The sequence below is a fragment of the Microcebus murinus genome, chromosome 10 (genome assembly GCF_040939455.1).
Source record: "Microcebus murinus isolate Inina chromosome 10, M.murinus_Inina_mat1.0, whole genome shotgun sequence".
Lineage (NCBI taxonomy): Eukaryota > Metazoa > Chordata > Mammalia > Primates > Cheirogaleidae > Microcebus > Microcebus murinus.
Genome location: NC_134113.1, coordinates 67,405,032 through 67,422,827, shown reverse-complemented (window position 1 = coordinate 67,422,827; position 17,796 = coordinate 67,405,032). Strand labels below are relative to the sequence as shown.

The window sequence follows — 17,796 nt, the reverse complement described above, 5'->3', positions numbered from 1 at the left end:
TCATCATTCCTTACTGCAACCTCAAACTCCTAGACTCAAGTGATGCTCTGACCACATCCTCAGCCTCCCAAGTAGCTGGGACTACAGGCGCTTACCACCACACCCAACTAATTTTTCTATTTTTTGTGGAGATGAGATCGCAGCTTGGGCTGGGCTCACGATCCTCCCAGCCTAGGCCTCCCAAAGTGCTGGGATTACGGATATAAGCCACCATGCTTGACCTAAAGAGACATTTTTAAAGAGGAAATGATGTGTCTATCATTGCTAGTACTTGAGTAGCCACTGACAAAGGCCGGCTAGTATCAATTGGATAAGCCATTTTGTGTAACTGTTTAGTGCTGCTTTCATAGTGAAAGTTTTCTGGTGGGCAAAAGCATGTGATACAAAGATCTTTGCACTTTCTGCCTATTGCTATGTGTTCATCATGTGCCACCATCCTAGATCTCCCTTTCTCCAATCTTCCAATCTTTTTCCTCTCAGGCTTATAACCAGCCACCCACGGCAATTCATCACTGCCAATGAGTCCATATATATTCTAACCTCAGACACTTCTACATAAACTGCATGGTCAGGTGCACCACACAAAGCTCTATTAGGATGGTTTTTTCTTACTACTGTCATTTAAGGCCAAGCCTGAGTGAGGTCCTAACGCAGCCACCACTTGTTTCTACCTTGTACCCATGTACCATGCTGTTCTATCCATAAACCAAGCTCCAGGTTTTCCTCCTCCTTCAACTGGTCATAAGGGCCCTGGGTGTGAGTTGACAGAGAGGCGGTAGTATAACTATGATGAAGTCATACGAAGGTCTAGGTAGGCTACCTATTCATGTGTATGTTTGTGCCCTCTGGTCCAGTTTATGCTTGGTCCTATATGTACTGTTTCATCTTACAAAGGATTAATGCTGGTCCTAACTTACTTTATGACTTGGTGGATCCAAGAGAACCAACTCCTGATGAGAAGTTCAGGAAGCATGGCTCCTTGGTGCTACATGGTTAAGAGTTCCATCTCTGTCAACACTAGGAGCTGTTTTTCAAATGGTGTGTGATTCCTGCTACAGCTGGCATGACCTTGCTCCAAAACCCTAGGATTTTCCTTGAGGCCCACTCTCCATTGCATCTTTCTCCACCACTGACACATGGAATACCATAGCGTCTGCCAGAGTGTATGGCCCAAACAGAAGAGCTACTTGTACAACAGCTTGGACCTGCTGCCAGGATGAGCTTCATGGACGTGTGATCTTGTGAGATGCACAGAGCTGTACTCTGAGAAGGTCCTCCCTCTTGGTTTAATGCTGTACTATCACCATTTGAAATGATTAACAATTTTTTTTCAAACTTCATGTTTTGTAAGTGAAGTTAAATAAGACAATGGGGCATGTGTATGAGCCATGGAGTTAACCAGCCCAGGAGGCACAGCAGGCAGCAAAGGCACATGCAATTGTCACATGCACATGCATCAGGGCCCCAGAGTGTCTAGGTGGGGACTAGCCTTGGTTGGCTGGTTGGCCACAGCAACAGTGGAGAAGCAGCAACAGTGGTGGCAGCACTAGGAGAGAAAAGGAGCTCTGCATAAAGCTAGCCCTGGGACCTGCTATGGGAGTCTAGCTTGCCTGTCTGTTCCCCAAAACCCATCTCTGTGGCATTTGTACAAATCTTAACTCTCTTGGGTCTGAAAGCTGGGACAGGAACTGCCAAAGTTCAGACAGTACACATTGTCAGTAAACTATAACAAAATAAAAGCACACACAGACATTGTGATAAAACGTATCGGGGAGTTAATACAATTGTTCAGAGTTTAGAGTCTCTGGTTTTGAAAACTGCTATAGCAGCAAATCAAACAGCCATAGGATTAGAAATATAAATGTAAAGATGGTTGCATTTGACAGAAAAGAATACTATTATCATAGGAAACTTCAGATGAACCAATTATTAATAAAAACTATTTTTAAATTAATTTTTCCTTATAATTGAAGATACAGTGATAGAATGCATAATCAGCTACTTTGAATTATATAAAAGCTTTAAGCTACATGAGCTACATGACCTTCACAAGTTACAGGAAATGTCAAAGGAAATTTTACAATATAACTGTTATACCAGTTACAATTCTACAGTTGCAAAATTACAATAATTTACATTCAAAATTAAATTCAGATGTAAATAATTCCAATTTGCAGGAAGAGTTAAATGTTTTTCAAAAAATTATTCCATAGGTATCATCAGCCCTCTATGTATTAAAATTTCTATTTTGAAATAATTTGTCAGAAATGTATTTCATTGTTATACAGCCTATGAAATACTTCTAACAGCTACAGTAACAGTTGCACCAGAAGAAAGATCTTTCTCAAAATGAAAAAAATATAAAAAATTATTTGCAATCTTGTATTTGCCAAGAGTCACTGGCATTGCTTTCAATTATATTGATTGGAAATGAATTTCCTGAAAGTATACACTGGCCTAAGAAATGAATTTTCAGAAAAGCAAATAATCTTATAATCTTATGCTAAATTAATATATCACATTACTAGTTGTAATATTTATTGTATTGTATAAAATAATTATGATAAAAATATTTTTTGCAGTTTGTAAGATTATATTGTTATTCATATATCACTATAACCCTGATTACACATTTTATAAGTAATAAAAAATTTTTAAGGAAAAGTTTTTTATTTCAGTACCTTTAATGGTACTTTTTTTCTGCTTTTTGAACAAAGGAGTCCACATTTTTGTGTTACACTGGGCCCCACAGATTATGTAGTCAGCCCTGCCTGTAACAGAGCACTTTTCTGCTCAGTCCCCACTCAAAGCTGGCAGCCTTTCATGCCACTCAGTATTTGGGGTGGGGCAGTATTCCTAAATATATAATATGCTTCCTACAGAATTCAAAGAGTTCTCTACCAGGCACTGTGTTTCCTTCTCTTTAGTAAGAAATGAAAAATGCAGCAATATGTTTTTACTTTGGAGATAAATAATGTTCTGGCACATCCCAGGACCCCTAAAAACCTTTACCGAAGTACGGGTCCCTAAACTTTTATGGGTCTATCTCCCACCCTCTGGAACACATGCATTTTATCAAGGCTTCCAGCATGCTAGTCACCTCTTGTTCATGCTGCCTGATTAGACTGATGTCATCAATGTAATGGATGAAAAAGACGTTCTGTAGCATGCACAGTCTAGATATGTTTGGACTGTACTATGACACAGAGTGACATATTATTATACACAGGAGAGTTAACCTTGGGCAAAACTGTAAATGTCTTTTGTTGTCCATTCCACATGAACATGAACTGTTTCTGTTCCTGATTGGGACAGAAAAGGATGCATTTATCAAATCAATGGCTACTTCCAATTTACCTGTGGCCATATTGATCTCCTTCAGGAAAGATACCACATCCAGAATGGCCACTGCAATCAGGACTAATATTTGTTTGAGCTTGTGATAAGCTACAATCATTTCCATGAACCTTTCCGTAGGGACCAGACTGGCTACTTAAATGGAGATAAAAGGACGACCAAACTTTATCAATTTTGTTAATTTTTCCAAACAATCAGCTTTTGGTTCCATTGATTTTCTTTATTTTTTTTTCCTATTCCCTATTTCATTAATTTCTGCTCTAATCTTTATTATTCCCTCCTTTCTGCTTGCTTTAGTTTTAGTTTGCTTTTCTTTTTCTGGTGTCTTAAGGTAGGAGGTTAGGTTATTGATACAAAATCATTCTTCTACATTTTAAAAAAAATTTTGAGACAGTGTTTTACTCTGTTGCCTGGGCTACAGTGCAATGGTGTCATAGCTCACTGCCATCTCAGACTCCTGGGCTCAAGCAATCCTACTGCCTCAGCCTCCCAAGTAGTTGGAACTATAGGCATGCACCACCACACTCAGCTTTTTGTTTGTCTGTTTTCGTAGAGATGAGGTCTTGCTGTTGACTAAGATGGTATCAAAACTCTAGCCTCAAGAAATCCTCCTTCCTCAGCCTTCCAAAGTGCTAGAATTACAGGTGTTAGCCCCCATGCCTGGCCTATTCTTTTTTTAATGTAGGCATTTACAACTATAAATTACTGTCTAAGCCAGGTGTCCTCAAACTATGGCCTGTGGGCCACATGCGGGTGTTTTTGCCTGTTTACTTTTTTACTTCAAAATAAGATACGTGCAGTGTGCATAGGAATTTGTTCATAGTTTTTTTTAAACTATAGTCCGGCCCTCCAACAGTCTGAGGGACAGTGAACTGGCCCCCTGTTTAAAAAGTTTGAGGACCCCTGGTCTAAGCTCTGTGTTAGCTTCATTCCATAGTTTTATTATGTTGTGTATTCGTATTCGTTCATCTCAAAGTATTTTCTACTTTCTTTTTTGATTTCTTCTTTAACCCATTGATTATTTAGGAATATGTTATTTAGTTTCCAAATATTTGTGAGTTTCTGAAATTTCCTGGTGTTATTTTTCTAATTTCATTTATTGTGGTCAGGGAACATACTTCGTATTATTTCCATCCTTTTAAATTTATTAAAGTTTGTTTTGTAGCCTAGCATATGGTCTATCCTGGAGAATATACCAAGGGCACTTAAGAAGAGTGTATGTTTTGCTGTTTTGGGGTGATGCTCTATAGATATATGTTAGGTCTACTTGTTTTATAATGTTCATGCCTTCTATATCCTTGTGGATATTCTGCCTATTCTATCCATTATTGAAAGTGAGACATGGAAGTTTCTGATTATTGTTGAATTGTCCATTTTTCCCTTCATTTTTATCACTTTTTGCTTCATGAATTTTGGCATGTTGTTATTAGGTACATATAGATTTATATTATAATTGTTATATCTTCCTGATGGATTGGCCCTTTTATCATTATAAAATGTTCTGCTTTATCTCTAATAACATTTTTTGTTTTAAGGTCTATTTTGCCTGATATCAGTATAGCCACCTCACCTTTCTTTTGGTTGCTGTTTCATGATCCATCTTTTTCCATCCTTGTTCTTTGAATCTATTGTATCTTTGAATGTAAAGTGTGTTCCCTATAGACAGCATACAGTTAGATTTAGTTTTTTATCCAGTCTTACACTCTCTGCCTTTTGACTGAATTGTTGAATCCATTTACATTTAATTATTATTCATATAGTTGGATTTATGTTTGCCATTTTACTTTTTTTCTATATGGCTCATGTCTTTTTTGGTCCTCTGTTATGCCTTTGTTGCTTTATTTTGCATTAAGTAAATATTTTCTAATGTAGCATTTTAATTTCTTCAATTTTTTTCACTATATTTTTGAGATCTTTCCTTAGAGACTGTTCTAGGTCTTACTATGTGCATCTTAACTTATCAGAAACAGTTTCGGATATATACTAACTTTATTTCAATAAGACATAGAAATATCACTCTTACATACTTCTATTCCCTTTCTTCTTTTCTGTGTTATACATATCTATTAATGTTACAGTACACTATTATAATCATTACTTTATATAATTTTATGTATTTTAAAAAAGCTAAGAGAAGAAAAAAGAATAAGTATGTATTTACAGCTTTTGTTATATTAATCTCCTTATTTATCATTTCTGATTCTCTCATTCCTATGGTTTAAGTTACCATCTGTAGTCATTTTCTAAGCCCAGTGCAGCAGCTTTGATTTTATCCACCTTCTTTGTGCTGTTATTGGCAAATATATTACATTTCTATATATTGGAGGCCCAAAATATAGTATATACATATTGTTTTATAAAATTTTTAAATCAATTTTAAAAAGAAATAAAGTATATGCATTTACACTGTCTTTTATTATCTTTAAAGATAATTAAATAATTATCTTTAGCAGTGTTCTTTGTTTCTTTTATAATTACATAATTATCTTTAGCAGTGCTCCTTGTCTTTTTTCACTTACTTTCAGCCTAAAGAACTTTCTTGAGCATTTCGTGTAAGGCAACTCTTCTAGCAACAAATTATTTCTATTCGTGTTTATCAAGAATGTTTTTAGTTTGTTTTCATTTTTAAAAGATATTTTTATTGCATAAAGGATTCGTTGACAGTTTTTTTGAGAACTTTGAATATGTTATTCCACTGCCTTCTGGCCTCTACTATTTCTAATGAGAAGTAATCTGTTAATTTTCTTAGAGTTTCCTTATAAGTCATGAGTGATATTTCTCGTTGTTTCAAAATTTTCTTCTTTACTTTGCCTTTCAGCATTTTTTGACCAAAATGTGTGTATTTGTGGAAGTCTTTGACCATTTATTTCTTTTCCTTCTTGTTGAATTGGATAGAACCTACAGTATAATGTACAGAAGTGTTGAGGGCAAACATACTTGTGACTAGCCTAGACAGACGATATTCAGGCTTTCACCATTTAGTATATTAGATGTAAGTTCTCCATAAAATGTTTTTATTGGATTAAGGAAGTTTCATTCTATTCCACATTTATTAAGAATTTTTACCCTGAATGGATGTTGAATTTTGTCATTTCTCCTACTGCATGCATGTATTGTGATTATCATATGACTTTTCTGCTTTATTCTATAAATTACTTTGATTCTTGAATTTTAAATCAACCTTGCAATCCTAGGGTAAGACCAACTTGTTTGTGGGGTATTAACCTTTTTATATATAGCTGAATTTGATTTGCTAAAAACTTTTAACATATTTTTGCATCCATGTTCATGATAGTTCTCTAGTTTTGTTTTCTGGTAATGTCTTTGGTTTTACTGGGTAGTAGGATAATGTTGGCCTCATAAAATGGCTTGAGAAGCATTCCCTCCTCCTCTCTTTTCTGAAAAAATTTGCATAGGATTGACATTATTTCTTTATGTTGGATAGAATTCACAAGTGATGCCATCTGAGCCTAGAGTCTTCTTTGTGAAAACATTTTAAGTTACTAATGCAATTTCTATAGTAGATAGAGGACTATTCAGATTTCTACTTTTTTCTTGAAACAGTCTTAGTAATTTATGACTTTGGAAAAATCTGCCTGTTTCATCTAAGTTGAAAATTTTATTCACATAAATTTGTGCATGTTTACTTATTATTCGTTTAATGTCTGAATCTGCATTTGATCTTCACTCTTTCATTCCTGATATTAGTATGTTTTATTTCCTCTCTCTTTTTTTTTTGAGACAGAGTCTCGCTCTGTTGCCTGGGCTAGAGTGCTGTGGCCAGCCTAGCTCACAGCAACCTCAAACTCCTGGGCTCAAGCAATCCTACTGCCTCAACCTCCCAAGTAGCTGGGACTACAGGCATGCACCACCATGCTCAGCTCATTTTTTCTATATATATTAGTTGGCCAATTAATTTCTATTTTTAGTAGAGATGGGGTCTCGCTCTTGCTCAGGGTGGTTTCGAACTCCTGACCTTGAGCAATCCGCCTGCCTCGGTGTCCCAGAGTGCTAGGATTACAGGTGTGAGCCCCCGAGCCCGGCCTATTTCCTCATTTTATCTCTTGATAAGTCTTGATAGAAATTTGTCAGTTTTATTAATCTTCTCCAAGAGCCAGGATTTGTTTTCATTGATTTCTCTCTATTGTTTCTCTGTTTTCAATTTTATTGTTTTCTGTTCTTCATTATTTTCTTCCTTTTTTTAAATTTGTTTTTTTATTTGCTCTTCTTTTACTAGATTCTGAAGGTGGAAGCTTATGTCTTTATTTCATACCTTTCTTCTTTTCTACTATAAACTTTAAAACCATAAATTTTCCTCTAAGTACTCCTTTGGCTGCATGTCACAAATTTTGAAATATTGTGTTTTCCATTTTCATTCAGTTCAAAATATTTTCTAAATTCTCTTGTGTCTTTTCCTGTGACCTATAGATTATTTAAGTGTGTTGTTTAATTTCCAAATATTTGGGCATTATCTAAATGTCTTTCTGTTATTGATTTTAATTTAATTTTTTGTGGTCATCGAACATAATTTGTATGATTTAAATCTTTTTAAATGTATTAAGATTTGCTTTATGGCCCAGCATGAGAAGTTGAAAAGAATGTGCATTCTGCTCTAGTTGCATTGAGTGTTCTATAAAAGTCAATTAGGTCAAGTTGGGTAATAGCGTTGTTCACATCTTCCATATATATCTTTACTAATTATTTGTCTACTTTTTCTATCATCAGGGGTATAAATCTAAATATCCTTTCAGTTTTGTCAGCTTTCAAAATAAGTTTTTACTTATTTTTTGAATGAGTCATTAATTCAAATAGTTCAATGCAGACTTTCACCAGTTTTTGATTCATGTACTATACTTTGAAGCAGTATAAGGCATACATGTTTAGAATTGTTATGTCTTCTTGATAAATTACCCCTTTATTATTATGAAACTACCCTCTTTGGTAATATTCTTTGTTCTGAAGTTTACTTTCTTTTATGCTAACATAGTAGTACAGTTTTATTTTGATTAGTGTTTTCATAGTATATATATTTTCTATCCTTTCTCTTTTAACCTACCTGTGTCTTCATATTTTAAGACAGTTACTTTAAACAGTATATAGTTGGTTTTTGCTTTTTTTTTAATGTAACCTGACAATTGCTGCCTATTAATTGGGGGTGTTTAGAACATTTATATTTAATGTAATTGATATGGTTTAAGTCTATCATCTTTGTACTTGTCTTTTACTTTTGCCTTCCTCTATACTGTTTCTTTTTTCTTCTTTTCCTGACTTCTGTGGAATAGAATATTTTTTAGTATCCATTTTATTTCCATTAATAGCTTATTAGCTATACCATTTTTATTGATTTCTTTAGTATTTACAATATGCATGTTTAAGTTATCACAGTTTGCCTGAAATTTATATTGTATCAGATCATGTATAATGTGAGAATCTTATAACAGGATATTTCTAGCCTCCCTTTCCATCCTTTGTATTATTGTTGTTATCCATTTTATTTCTATTGTAAATATGTTATTACTTTTGCTTTACATCAGTTGCTATCATCGACATTTTTTTAAATGAGGAAAAAGTCCTTTAATTTATCCACATTATTTACCATTTGTGCTCCCTATGTGTAGATCTGAGTTTCCATCTGGAATTATTTTCCTTCCACTTCTAAACATCCTTGAACACAGCAGTCCCCAACCTTTTTGGCACCAGGGACTGTTTTCATGGAAGATAATTTTTCCACGGACAGCCAGGGGTGAGAAGGGGATGGTTTCAGGATGATTCAAGTGTATTACATTTATTGCACACTTTGTTTCTATTATTATTACATTGTAACATATAATGAAAAAATTATACAACTCACCATAGGTTGGGGATCCCTGCTTTAACATATTTTGTAGTTCAGTTCTACTAGCAATGAATTTTCCCACCATTTTTTATGTTAAAACATAAAAACATTATTTTGCCTGAATTTTTGAAATTTATATTTGATGGGTATAGAATTCTAAGTTGATGGGGTTTTTTTTAGTTTCTTTCAGCACTTCAAAGATGTCATTCCACTGTTTTCCAATTTGTGTAGTTTTTTTTTCTCTCTCTTTTTCCATGCTAGTTGACAGTTTGAGTAGTTTCTATGAGATGTCTACAGTCATTCTTACCTTTGTACCTCTATATGTAATATGATTTCCCCTTCCTTTGACTGCTTTCAAGATTTTTTCTTGATCACTAGTTTCCAGAATTGTGATTGTGATGTGTCTCAGTACACAATTCTATATGGGGCTCATTGAGTTCCTTGGGTCAGGGATCAGAGTTTCCTCTAAATTTAGACAGTTTTCAACTATAATTGCTTCAAAAAATTATTTTTCTCCCTTCTAGAACTCCAATTATATGAGTGATAGACTACATGATTTTCTTTCACAGAAGCTCTATTTTTATTTTCATCTTTTTTCTCTCTTTGCTTTATTTTGGATATTTTCTATTGCTATATCTTTTCCCTCTTATATTGTTTAGTCCTCTGTTAAGCCATGCAGTGCATTTTTCAGATACAGTGTTATTTACTTATAGATTTAAAAAAATACACAGCTTCCAAATCTCTCATTAGGTTCATGTTTTCATTTAAATACCTGGACATAGTTATAATAGGTGTTTTAACAACCTGATCTGTTAACTTCTTCATCTCTGTTTATTACCTGTTTCTATTGACAAAGTTTTCTCCTGGTTAAGGGTCACATTTTCCTGTTTGGGGGCCTATGGTAATTTTTGTATTGGATGTAGAACATTGTGAATTTCATAATGTTGATTGTCTGAATTTTGTAGTCTTGGGCTTGGTTCTGGAAGGCAAGTGAAGTTACTTGCAGATCACCTTGATCTTTTTGAGAGTTGTATTTAAGCTTTGCTATTGTACCCCCCACTGCTTTCTAGGTTTTATACTGAATGCCCCTGATGATCAAGGAGGCCTTTCCCCTCTTGCTGGTTGAATCTCAAACATCTCCAACCCCTGTGAGAAACATTTATTTTACATCACTTTGGTCATTCTTTGCCTCGCCTTAGGGTGTTTCACCCTATGAATGCACATCTCAGTGTTCAGCAAAGTTTCAAAAAGACATGAACATAGACTTATGGAGGTTTTGCTTGTTTTTGGTTTTGTTTTTTTAATCTATATAGCACACTCCTCTTTGGAACTCTTCCCTGAAACTTCCAGCTGCTTTAACCTTCCTCAACTTTGATCTCTCTCCCTTTAAAGTTGTCTACCAGACAACTGTGTTATGCATGGGATTCTCTTTCCTGCTCTCTGGTTCAGAATGTACTTCTAGACAAAAAACTAGGGCAATCGTTTGTGTCCCCTCACACATGGATCACAGTCCTTCACTGACTCTTCTTCCTCATGTAAAAACATATCTTGCCCTGTTTTCTAGCAGGCAGGTTAGTCTGGCACTGTTACTCTATCATGGCCAGAGGTTAAACTTTTGAGGTTATTAAATGTTTAAATAAAAAAGATTTATACTTCAGAGGACATGATGAAAAACAGTATTGTTCCTACAATGAAAATTTCATGAGAATTTTTCCACTAATAGTTGAATTTTATTCATTTTTGCTTAAGCTCTTAGGAAAAAAATGTCAACATGAAAAAATGACTTATTTTACTAAAATAATTTCTGAAAAATTCATTGAAATAATAAGAAAATGCATACAAAAAAGTGGTAAGTCAAATACATAATGAAACACCAAATAATATTATATATTCTATTCTGGATATGACAGACACTGAACGATTGGTAATTACAGTGTACTTCTAACAGAAAACCTTATTAGCACTTTTTAACTTTTTTAGCCAACTGAAAACATTTCAGACTTATTCAACAAAGTAACAACATTGGTGCTACTTTAACCTGTGGTTGAACAACATTTACAATCAGTCATATGTGATCACAACTACTATGATGATTGGGACAAAGGGCTGCATGCTCTTTACAAATAACTTTGTAGAATATAAGCCATACACAAGTCATTTTCTTAATTTTGTTAGAAAAAGGCTTCCCTCAAAGTACCTGAAGTTGTTAACTACTGTGATGTTTTACAATAGTGAGTCTTACTTTCAGGTTCAACCACTGTATGGAGTATTTAAACATATATGACAATTTGGACTTTTATTTGAAGAATCTAAATATAATGAAATGATGTGTCCATTACAAAGGTGTTCAAGCCTTGCAACACATAAATAAAGTTTTTACATTTCGTTTGTATTGGGTTTCTCTTCTAGGTATCAAAAATATATTTTAGAGTTCTTAAAGTTACTTTTCACCTTCACAGTTCACTGGCTTCTTTTAGTTCTTTGAATGTACCACCTCAGGACCTTTGCATACGCTATACTCTGTGCCTAGGAGACATTCCACCAACCCACTACTCCATTAACAAAGTATCTCCTAATCAAACTTCAGATTTCGCTGAAAGGTCATTTTCTCAAGGACCCTTAGACTAGGTCAATCCTTCACCCTCTTAAATGCTCACTGTACCCTTTACTTTTCCTTCATAGCATGTCTATTCATAATCATATACTTCTGTGACTATTAGATTGTCCATCTCTCTCCTATTAGACTATAAAATAAATTCCATGAAAGAGGGACAGTGTCTCCTCAGCACTAGCATAGCATCTGGAACAAAGATAGCACCTAATTACACCATCTATGACTTCATATAGTTTATAATCTAGCCTGAACAACAAGATGACACAATGTTACAATTTGGGGCATCATTGCAGATAGAACAGGTTATTTTTTGTGTGTGTATAAGGAAGTCTTCCTGGAAGTCTTGAAACCTGAGTGCACAGGGTTAGTTATTCCACTAGCTCCAAAAATCAGCCAAAGGCTGTAACCCAGTATCCTGGCTGTCTGGGAACTGCTCTGACCATATTCTCAGCGTAATCCTTTCTTGCATAACTCTACTTCATTTGTTTAAAAGATTATTTTGCCTTCTGTAGACTTAAATTTTTAAAAAATGCAGTAAGATTCTTTCATGGTTCATAAACGTGATTATTGTGTTTTCATGCTAATGTGTGAGATGTACTTCCCTCAAAACTAGTTACTCAACACATTAGCCATCTGATGTGGAAAAAAATGTAATAAAATAAAGGCATTACTTCCTTTTGCATAAGTCCTATAGTTGTACACATGAGGTTTCAAAAGTATTTCCATAATTATTTTTACCTTATAGCGCTTTAACGAGTTTTAAAAGATTTTTCCTGGCATACAGGCCAGCTTAGGCAATACTGTTACCAGTAAGGAGGCACACACTCTGTTGTACCAAGTTGGGGATATGACTAGACAGTTCACCTTGCTTGGGATATTTCTGTTTTTATAGAGTTCAGCATGGAGGTAAGGTCCAGTTGTTTCAGAGTGACCACAGAAATATTACAAGCTCCTAATTTCACGGATGTTTTTCCCCTAAAGATTACTTAATAATGTGGTTGGATGACCATGTTTCAAGGTTTTTGTTCAATGTGCACATCCTCCAACATCTTCCCAGAGGGCTTTAAAAAGTCACCAAGGAGGGCTGAGGGTGCTGGGCCACATGAAAATGTTAAGACCTGCCTCACATCTCACAAGTTGTACCGAAAACTGAAAACGATTAAACATAGGGTCCTGACACTCTGGTTTCTCTTCAGATTGTGTAAACATAAGAGCCCTGAATAAGTGCTCGTTGATTCGGAGGTTAAATATTGTAGAAAACAAACTTTACCCATCAGCTGCTCTTAACATCTGGTAGGAACATTCCTCCTTTCTCTTAATCGGATGTTACTTGCCGACTGCCTCCTGCTTTTCATCTTCTCTTCCCCCTCATTTTAATCTCTCCACCAAGCGCTCAGAAACAGAGCCCACCAGAACGCACCCAAGGCCTGCGCCGGGTCCCCGGAATTCTTCGACCCTTTTTGGCAAGTGCCGGCGTTTCGTTCGCGGCTGCGCCCGTGGCTCCGCCCACACCGCCCGTCACGTGACCGCGCCGCGCGCTCCGCCCCCTGTCCCCAGCTCACGTGATCGCGCCTGGGGAGAAAACGCCTGACCCCAGTCCCCTGCCTTCACGGCGCAGCCTTTTCCTGTAGCTCGTCGGCCTTTCGCCCACCAGCTACCTGTACGTCCCTCCACCCCGTCCTCTGGGCCCCCCTGGAGCCCTGTCCGCCATGCGGCTCCTGCCTCCGGCCCCAGGTGGGCCCCGGCGGGGCAGGCCCCGCCACCTGCCCTTCTGTAGCCTAGCGCTGCTGCTGCTGCTGAGCGGCTGCCTGGGGGTCTCCCGGGTGGCAGCGGCCTCTCGGAGGCCCAATGTGGTGCTGCTCCTCACCGACGACCAGGACGAAGTGCTCGGCGGCATGGTAACTCCTCTATTTCTGCCCCGCCCCTCCACCTCTCCTTTTGACTCCCCGGTTTCTTGCTCTCTTTTCCCGTTCCCATCCCTCTTCCCCGAATTGGCTGCCTTGACCCTAGGTAGGTTTGGTTTTGCCCCATTTGGCCGGTTACGCAGGTGTAAGGGACTGCAGGACTTTTTCCTCCTCTGAATTGATACACATGCACGCTCCACACGGAGCTGCTAGTCTGGACCCTACTGCTGCGGAGTTCACGTTCACATCTCAAGAGAAACATGTGGAGGCCATTGGAGGGTTGAACCAATGAGGTTCAACCAGGTGCTGGCTAAGAGGAAGCGAGCCCTGATTGATTTTCTTTTGGATCAGAGGACAAGTCCAGCCCCCTTTATGAGGGACCTTGGCCACCTCTGCATTTGTGCCTCTGTACAATAGCTGTGCCTGATATCTATAAAATAAGTGCCAAAATAGGCAGGCTGTTGAACTGTTGAGGGTGTGTTTTGCTTCACAAGGCTCAAGCAATTCAATCAATCTAATTGAACACCTGTCTGTTGCATTAGCTATTGTCAGCGTTTCATTTTATGTCAAATGGGTTGTGATGAGACTCCTTTCCTTCCCAGAATTAATTTTGCTTTTGTATTGTAGAATTCTGGAATTTATGACCTTTGGAAACCTCCCCTTGACACCTTCCTCGCGGAGGCCCAGAGAGCAGCTTGCCCAAACAAGATACAGAAGTAGTTGAGGCAGAGTCAGGACAAAACCCTGACTAGCCCCCTGATCCTAGATCTAGCATTTTTCTCATCTTTTCAAAAACAAATTGTTTATTGCTTTCTTCCTTTCAGTTCTCTTTTTGCTTTCAGTTGAATTGCTGAGACTGTGGAACACTCCAGACAAGAGGTTCCTAATTTTTCCTGTGTGGTAACTCCCTAAGTCAATGTCCTTCAAACTGCTGGTCCCAACCTATGAGTGAGTTATGAAATCAGTTTAGTTAGTAGCTACCAACCCTTTTGCTTAAATGTTTTGCAGCCCATGCTTTAGTGAAGAAGTGTATCCATCACACCATAATGATGTTTAAGTAAAATCAAGAAATAGGTAAGAACAATTCCCTGGGGAAAAAAGTAAAAAACAGATGATACCTGGAACAAACAGTGAAATGTTAAAGATGATGTTACTACATAAAAGATTATTTCAAAGAAGGCTGAAAAATTCCACATTAAACCAAAATCCTAAGTGCTATCTATAATCCTTTGACCTGAATTAGTCTCAGGGAATTGGAGGATTGACCACTGTTTTGCAATTACAGTAGCAATGTGTAATCTTTTGGGGGTCAGAGAACCCCCTCTCTACAAAAATTTTTACATACATGGTATGTAAAATGTCTGTGTGTGAGAGACACACATGATGAGCATATCCATATATATATTTCTGGGTTGTAAAGTAAAATTTCTTACTCAGGTTGTGTTCAAGAGTGTGATAATTAAGATACTTTCATTTTGACTCCACACTTCTTTCCACTGTCTGTGCCTCATGGCCTTTTAGTTTCTACCCAGCCATGTTGACATCATAGAGTCTTGATTTAATTTTTCTCCTAGGTTTTACCACCATTACAACTTCTGTGCTTATTCTCCTGCTCACAGAACTTTAAAAAAAAAAGGAGTGTTTTGTCCAGAAAAAGCAAGCCATCTCTATGAGTGAGTAAAGTACTTAATGAAAAGATCAAGCTTTCTTTTCTCTATTGACAACAAAATTAATTACTTAAATATAAGGTATTCAAATATTCAGAATTCAGTTTCTTCAATTCTTACAGACCCCAGCTGTAGTCTGTATATTCGAGGTCCCTTCATGTTAGTATGTTAATCCTATTTGCTTCTTTAAACTGGTAGCAAAGTCCTTTGCTATAGATAATATCCTAAAAAAAAGATAACTAAAACTTGAAAGTGGTTAAGTAATTTGGTCAAGGTTCATGTAGCTAATAAGGAGCAAAGTTTGGATGTCTTGTGATCCCAGAGCACTGTGCTTTTTATCCTATTCTAGAATACTATGGTAATACAGACTTATCAAATGTCATTCCACATGCTTATACGGGCATAGTCACTTATTCCACAGATCAGAGATTCTTCAGGTGACATTTAGGGATGCAAGTGGGATAACGGAACTCCTTAATTTACATATAAAACTACATATGTAAAAATTTTTGCAGAGAGGGGGTTCTCTGACCCCCAAAAGATTACAAATTGCTGACGTAGTTGCAAAACAGTGGTTAGCTCTCCAGTTCCCTGAGACTAATTCGGGTCAAAGGATTATAGATAGCACTTAGGATTTTGGTTTAATGTGGAATTTTTCAGCCTTCTTTGAAATAATCTTTTATGTAGTAACATCATCTTTAACATTTCACTGTGTTTGTTCCAGGTATCATCTGTTTTTACTTTTTTCCCCAGGGAACTGTTCTTATCTACTTCTTGATTTTACTTAAACATCATTTACACTGTTCTTCACTAAAGCATAGGTTGTTCTTTTTAAAATCATTTACTCCGGGAAAAAGTGACATGTGGTCAAAACCTCAAGGAGGTGAGAGAAGAAGCCATGATGAAATAGAAGAATAAATACATTATGCCATTGCTTTGATTCAAGCACAATGATTTCCATTGTTAAAAGTAAGCCATAGAATTATTGTGTTTCCCTGAAAATAAGACCTACCCATAAAATAAGCCCTAGCAGGATTTCTAAGCATTTGCACAATATAAGCCCTACCCTGAAAATAAGACCTAGTGATGGGCGTGGCTACGCAGCATAGCTGCACAACCCATGCATTTCGTCGTAGAGCCATAAAGAAGATGAGCAGCCCTTCTCATCTGCCCCATCGTGACAGCTATTATCCCAGAGGTGACTGGAAAGGTGCGGGCAGCCCCACCAACAAGGTCGGCTCCCCTTGTCAGGTCTTGGCCATCCTGTGCTTGCTGCAAGCTGAGGTTTTGAGGGGAAAGTCTCCTCAGTGAAGTGAGGAGTGGGACACTCCACTTTAGGTATTGTGTGTACCCAGGGGAAAGAAGGAAAGCTGTGGCTGCCATTTTACTTAGCACTGTGGTTGTCTATCACCCCCCACAAATACCAGGGGATAGGGGAAAAGCTTCAGCAAGCAGTCCCCTACTGAGCCCAGAGAGATCATTTCTGCTCCACTGTGCAGATTGGACCCAGTGCTCACTGGATCTCTGATAAATAAGCCAGCCCTGCTCATTTAATGAGAGCTCTATTGCTAAACATGAGAGATTGGGGCCAATGGTTCTAAAGGAAATAGAGTCGCAAGAAATTCATGATGGAATTCAAGATTTGGAGAGTTATGATGATGTTCCAGAAGAAGACGACTTAACTATATTTGAATAAATGTAGATTGTTGTACTGTACTTAAAAAAAAATAACACGTCCCCTGAAAATAAGCCCTAGGTTGTTGTCTTGAGGAAAAATAAATATAAGACCCTGTCTTTCGGGGAAACACAGTATGAGAATTGTCAAAAATATTTTATGGGGGGAGGAGGGTCAAGGGCATTATTTGAAAGCTTAAAATTTGTACCCCCATAATATGCTGAAATAAAAAAAAAAATCTATTTTAGAGCAGTTATACATGGGACCAAGAAAGTAAATGACTCTTTAGGGTTTTAATGGAAGGGATTTTGCTTGAGATGAGCAAAGTGACACATTTGCTCCTATGCTTCTTAAAGACTGTTGTATGGCCTTGCCCTGATGAGCCATTATCTTTGCTTAGATCTTAAGGATCCATTTTATATTCACATTATTGTGGATACACATATACATACATTTTGAGTCCTATGTGGTTCTTGTTTTGGACTTGGTTTTTTTTTTTTGAGACAGTCTCACTCTGTTGCCAAGGCTAGAGTGCAGTGGTGTCAGCCTAGCTCACAGCAACCTCAAACTCTTGGGCTCAAGCAATCCTTCTTCCTCAGCCTCCTGAGTAGCTGGAACTACAGGCATGTGCCACCATGCCCAGCTAAGTTTTTCTATATATTTTTAGTTGGCCAATTAATTTCTTTCTATTTTTAGTAGAGACGGGGTCTTGCTCTTGCTCAGGCTGGTCTCAAACTCCTGAC

The 17,796-nt window shown here is 37.1% G+C and overlaps 2 protein-coding genes and 1 non-coding gene across 3 annotated transcripts in view; 2 read left to right on the top strand and 1 right to left on the bottom strand.

Moving 5' to 3' along the window:
• The window catches only part of TBC1D30 (TBC1 domain family member 30), a 93,088-nt gene extending 79,789 nt beyond the window's left edge, over positions 1-13,299 (bottom strand). The window contains exon 1 of the mRNA XM_012782393.3: positions 13,078-13,299. Coding sequence (XP_012637847.2) covers positions 13,078-13,081 — 4 coding nt within the window. The 5' untranslated portion in view covers positions 13,082-13,299. The remainder of the gene's footprint in view (positions 1-13,077) is intronic.
• LOC142873653 (small nucleolar RNA U13) lies at positions 12,347-12,446 on the top strand. Its single transcript, XR_012921637.1, has one exon. It is a non-coding gene; the product is annotated as a small nucleolar RNA U13 (small nucleolar RNA).
• Positions 13,300-13,362: 63 nt separating the features above from the next.
• The window catches only part of GNS (glucosamine (N-acetyl)-6-sulfatase), a 38,532-nt gene continuing 34,098 nt past the window's right edge, over positions 13,363-17,796 (top strand). The window contains exon 1 of the mRNA XM_012782392.2: positions 13,363-13,705. Within this exon, the coding sequence (XP_012637846.1) occupies positions 13,517-13,705 (189 nt within the window). The 5' untranslated portion in view covers positions 13,363-13,516. The remainder of the gene's footprint in view (positions 13,706-17,796) is intronic.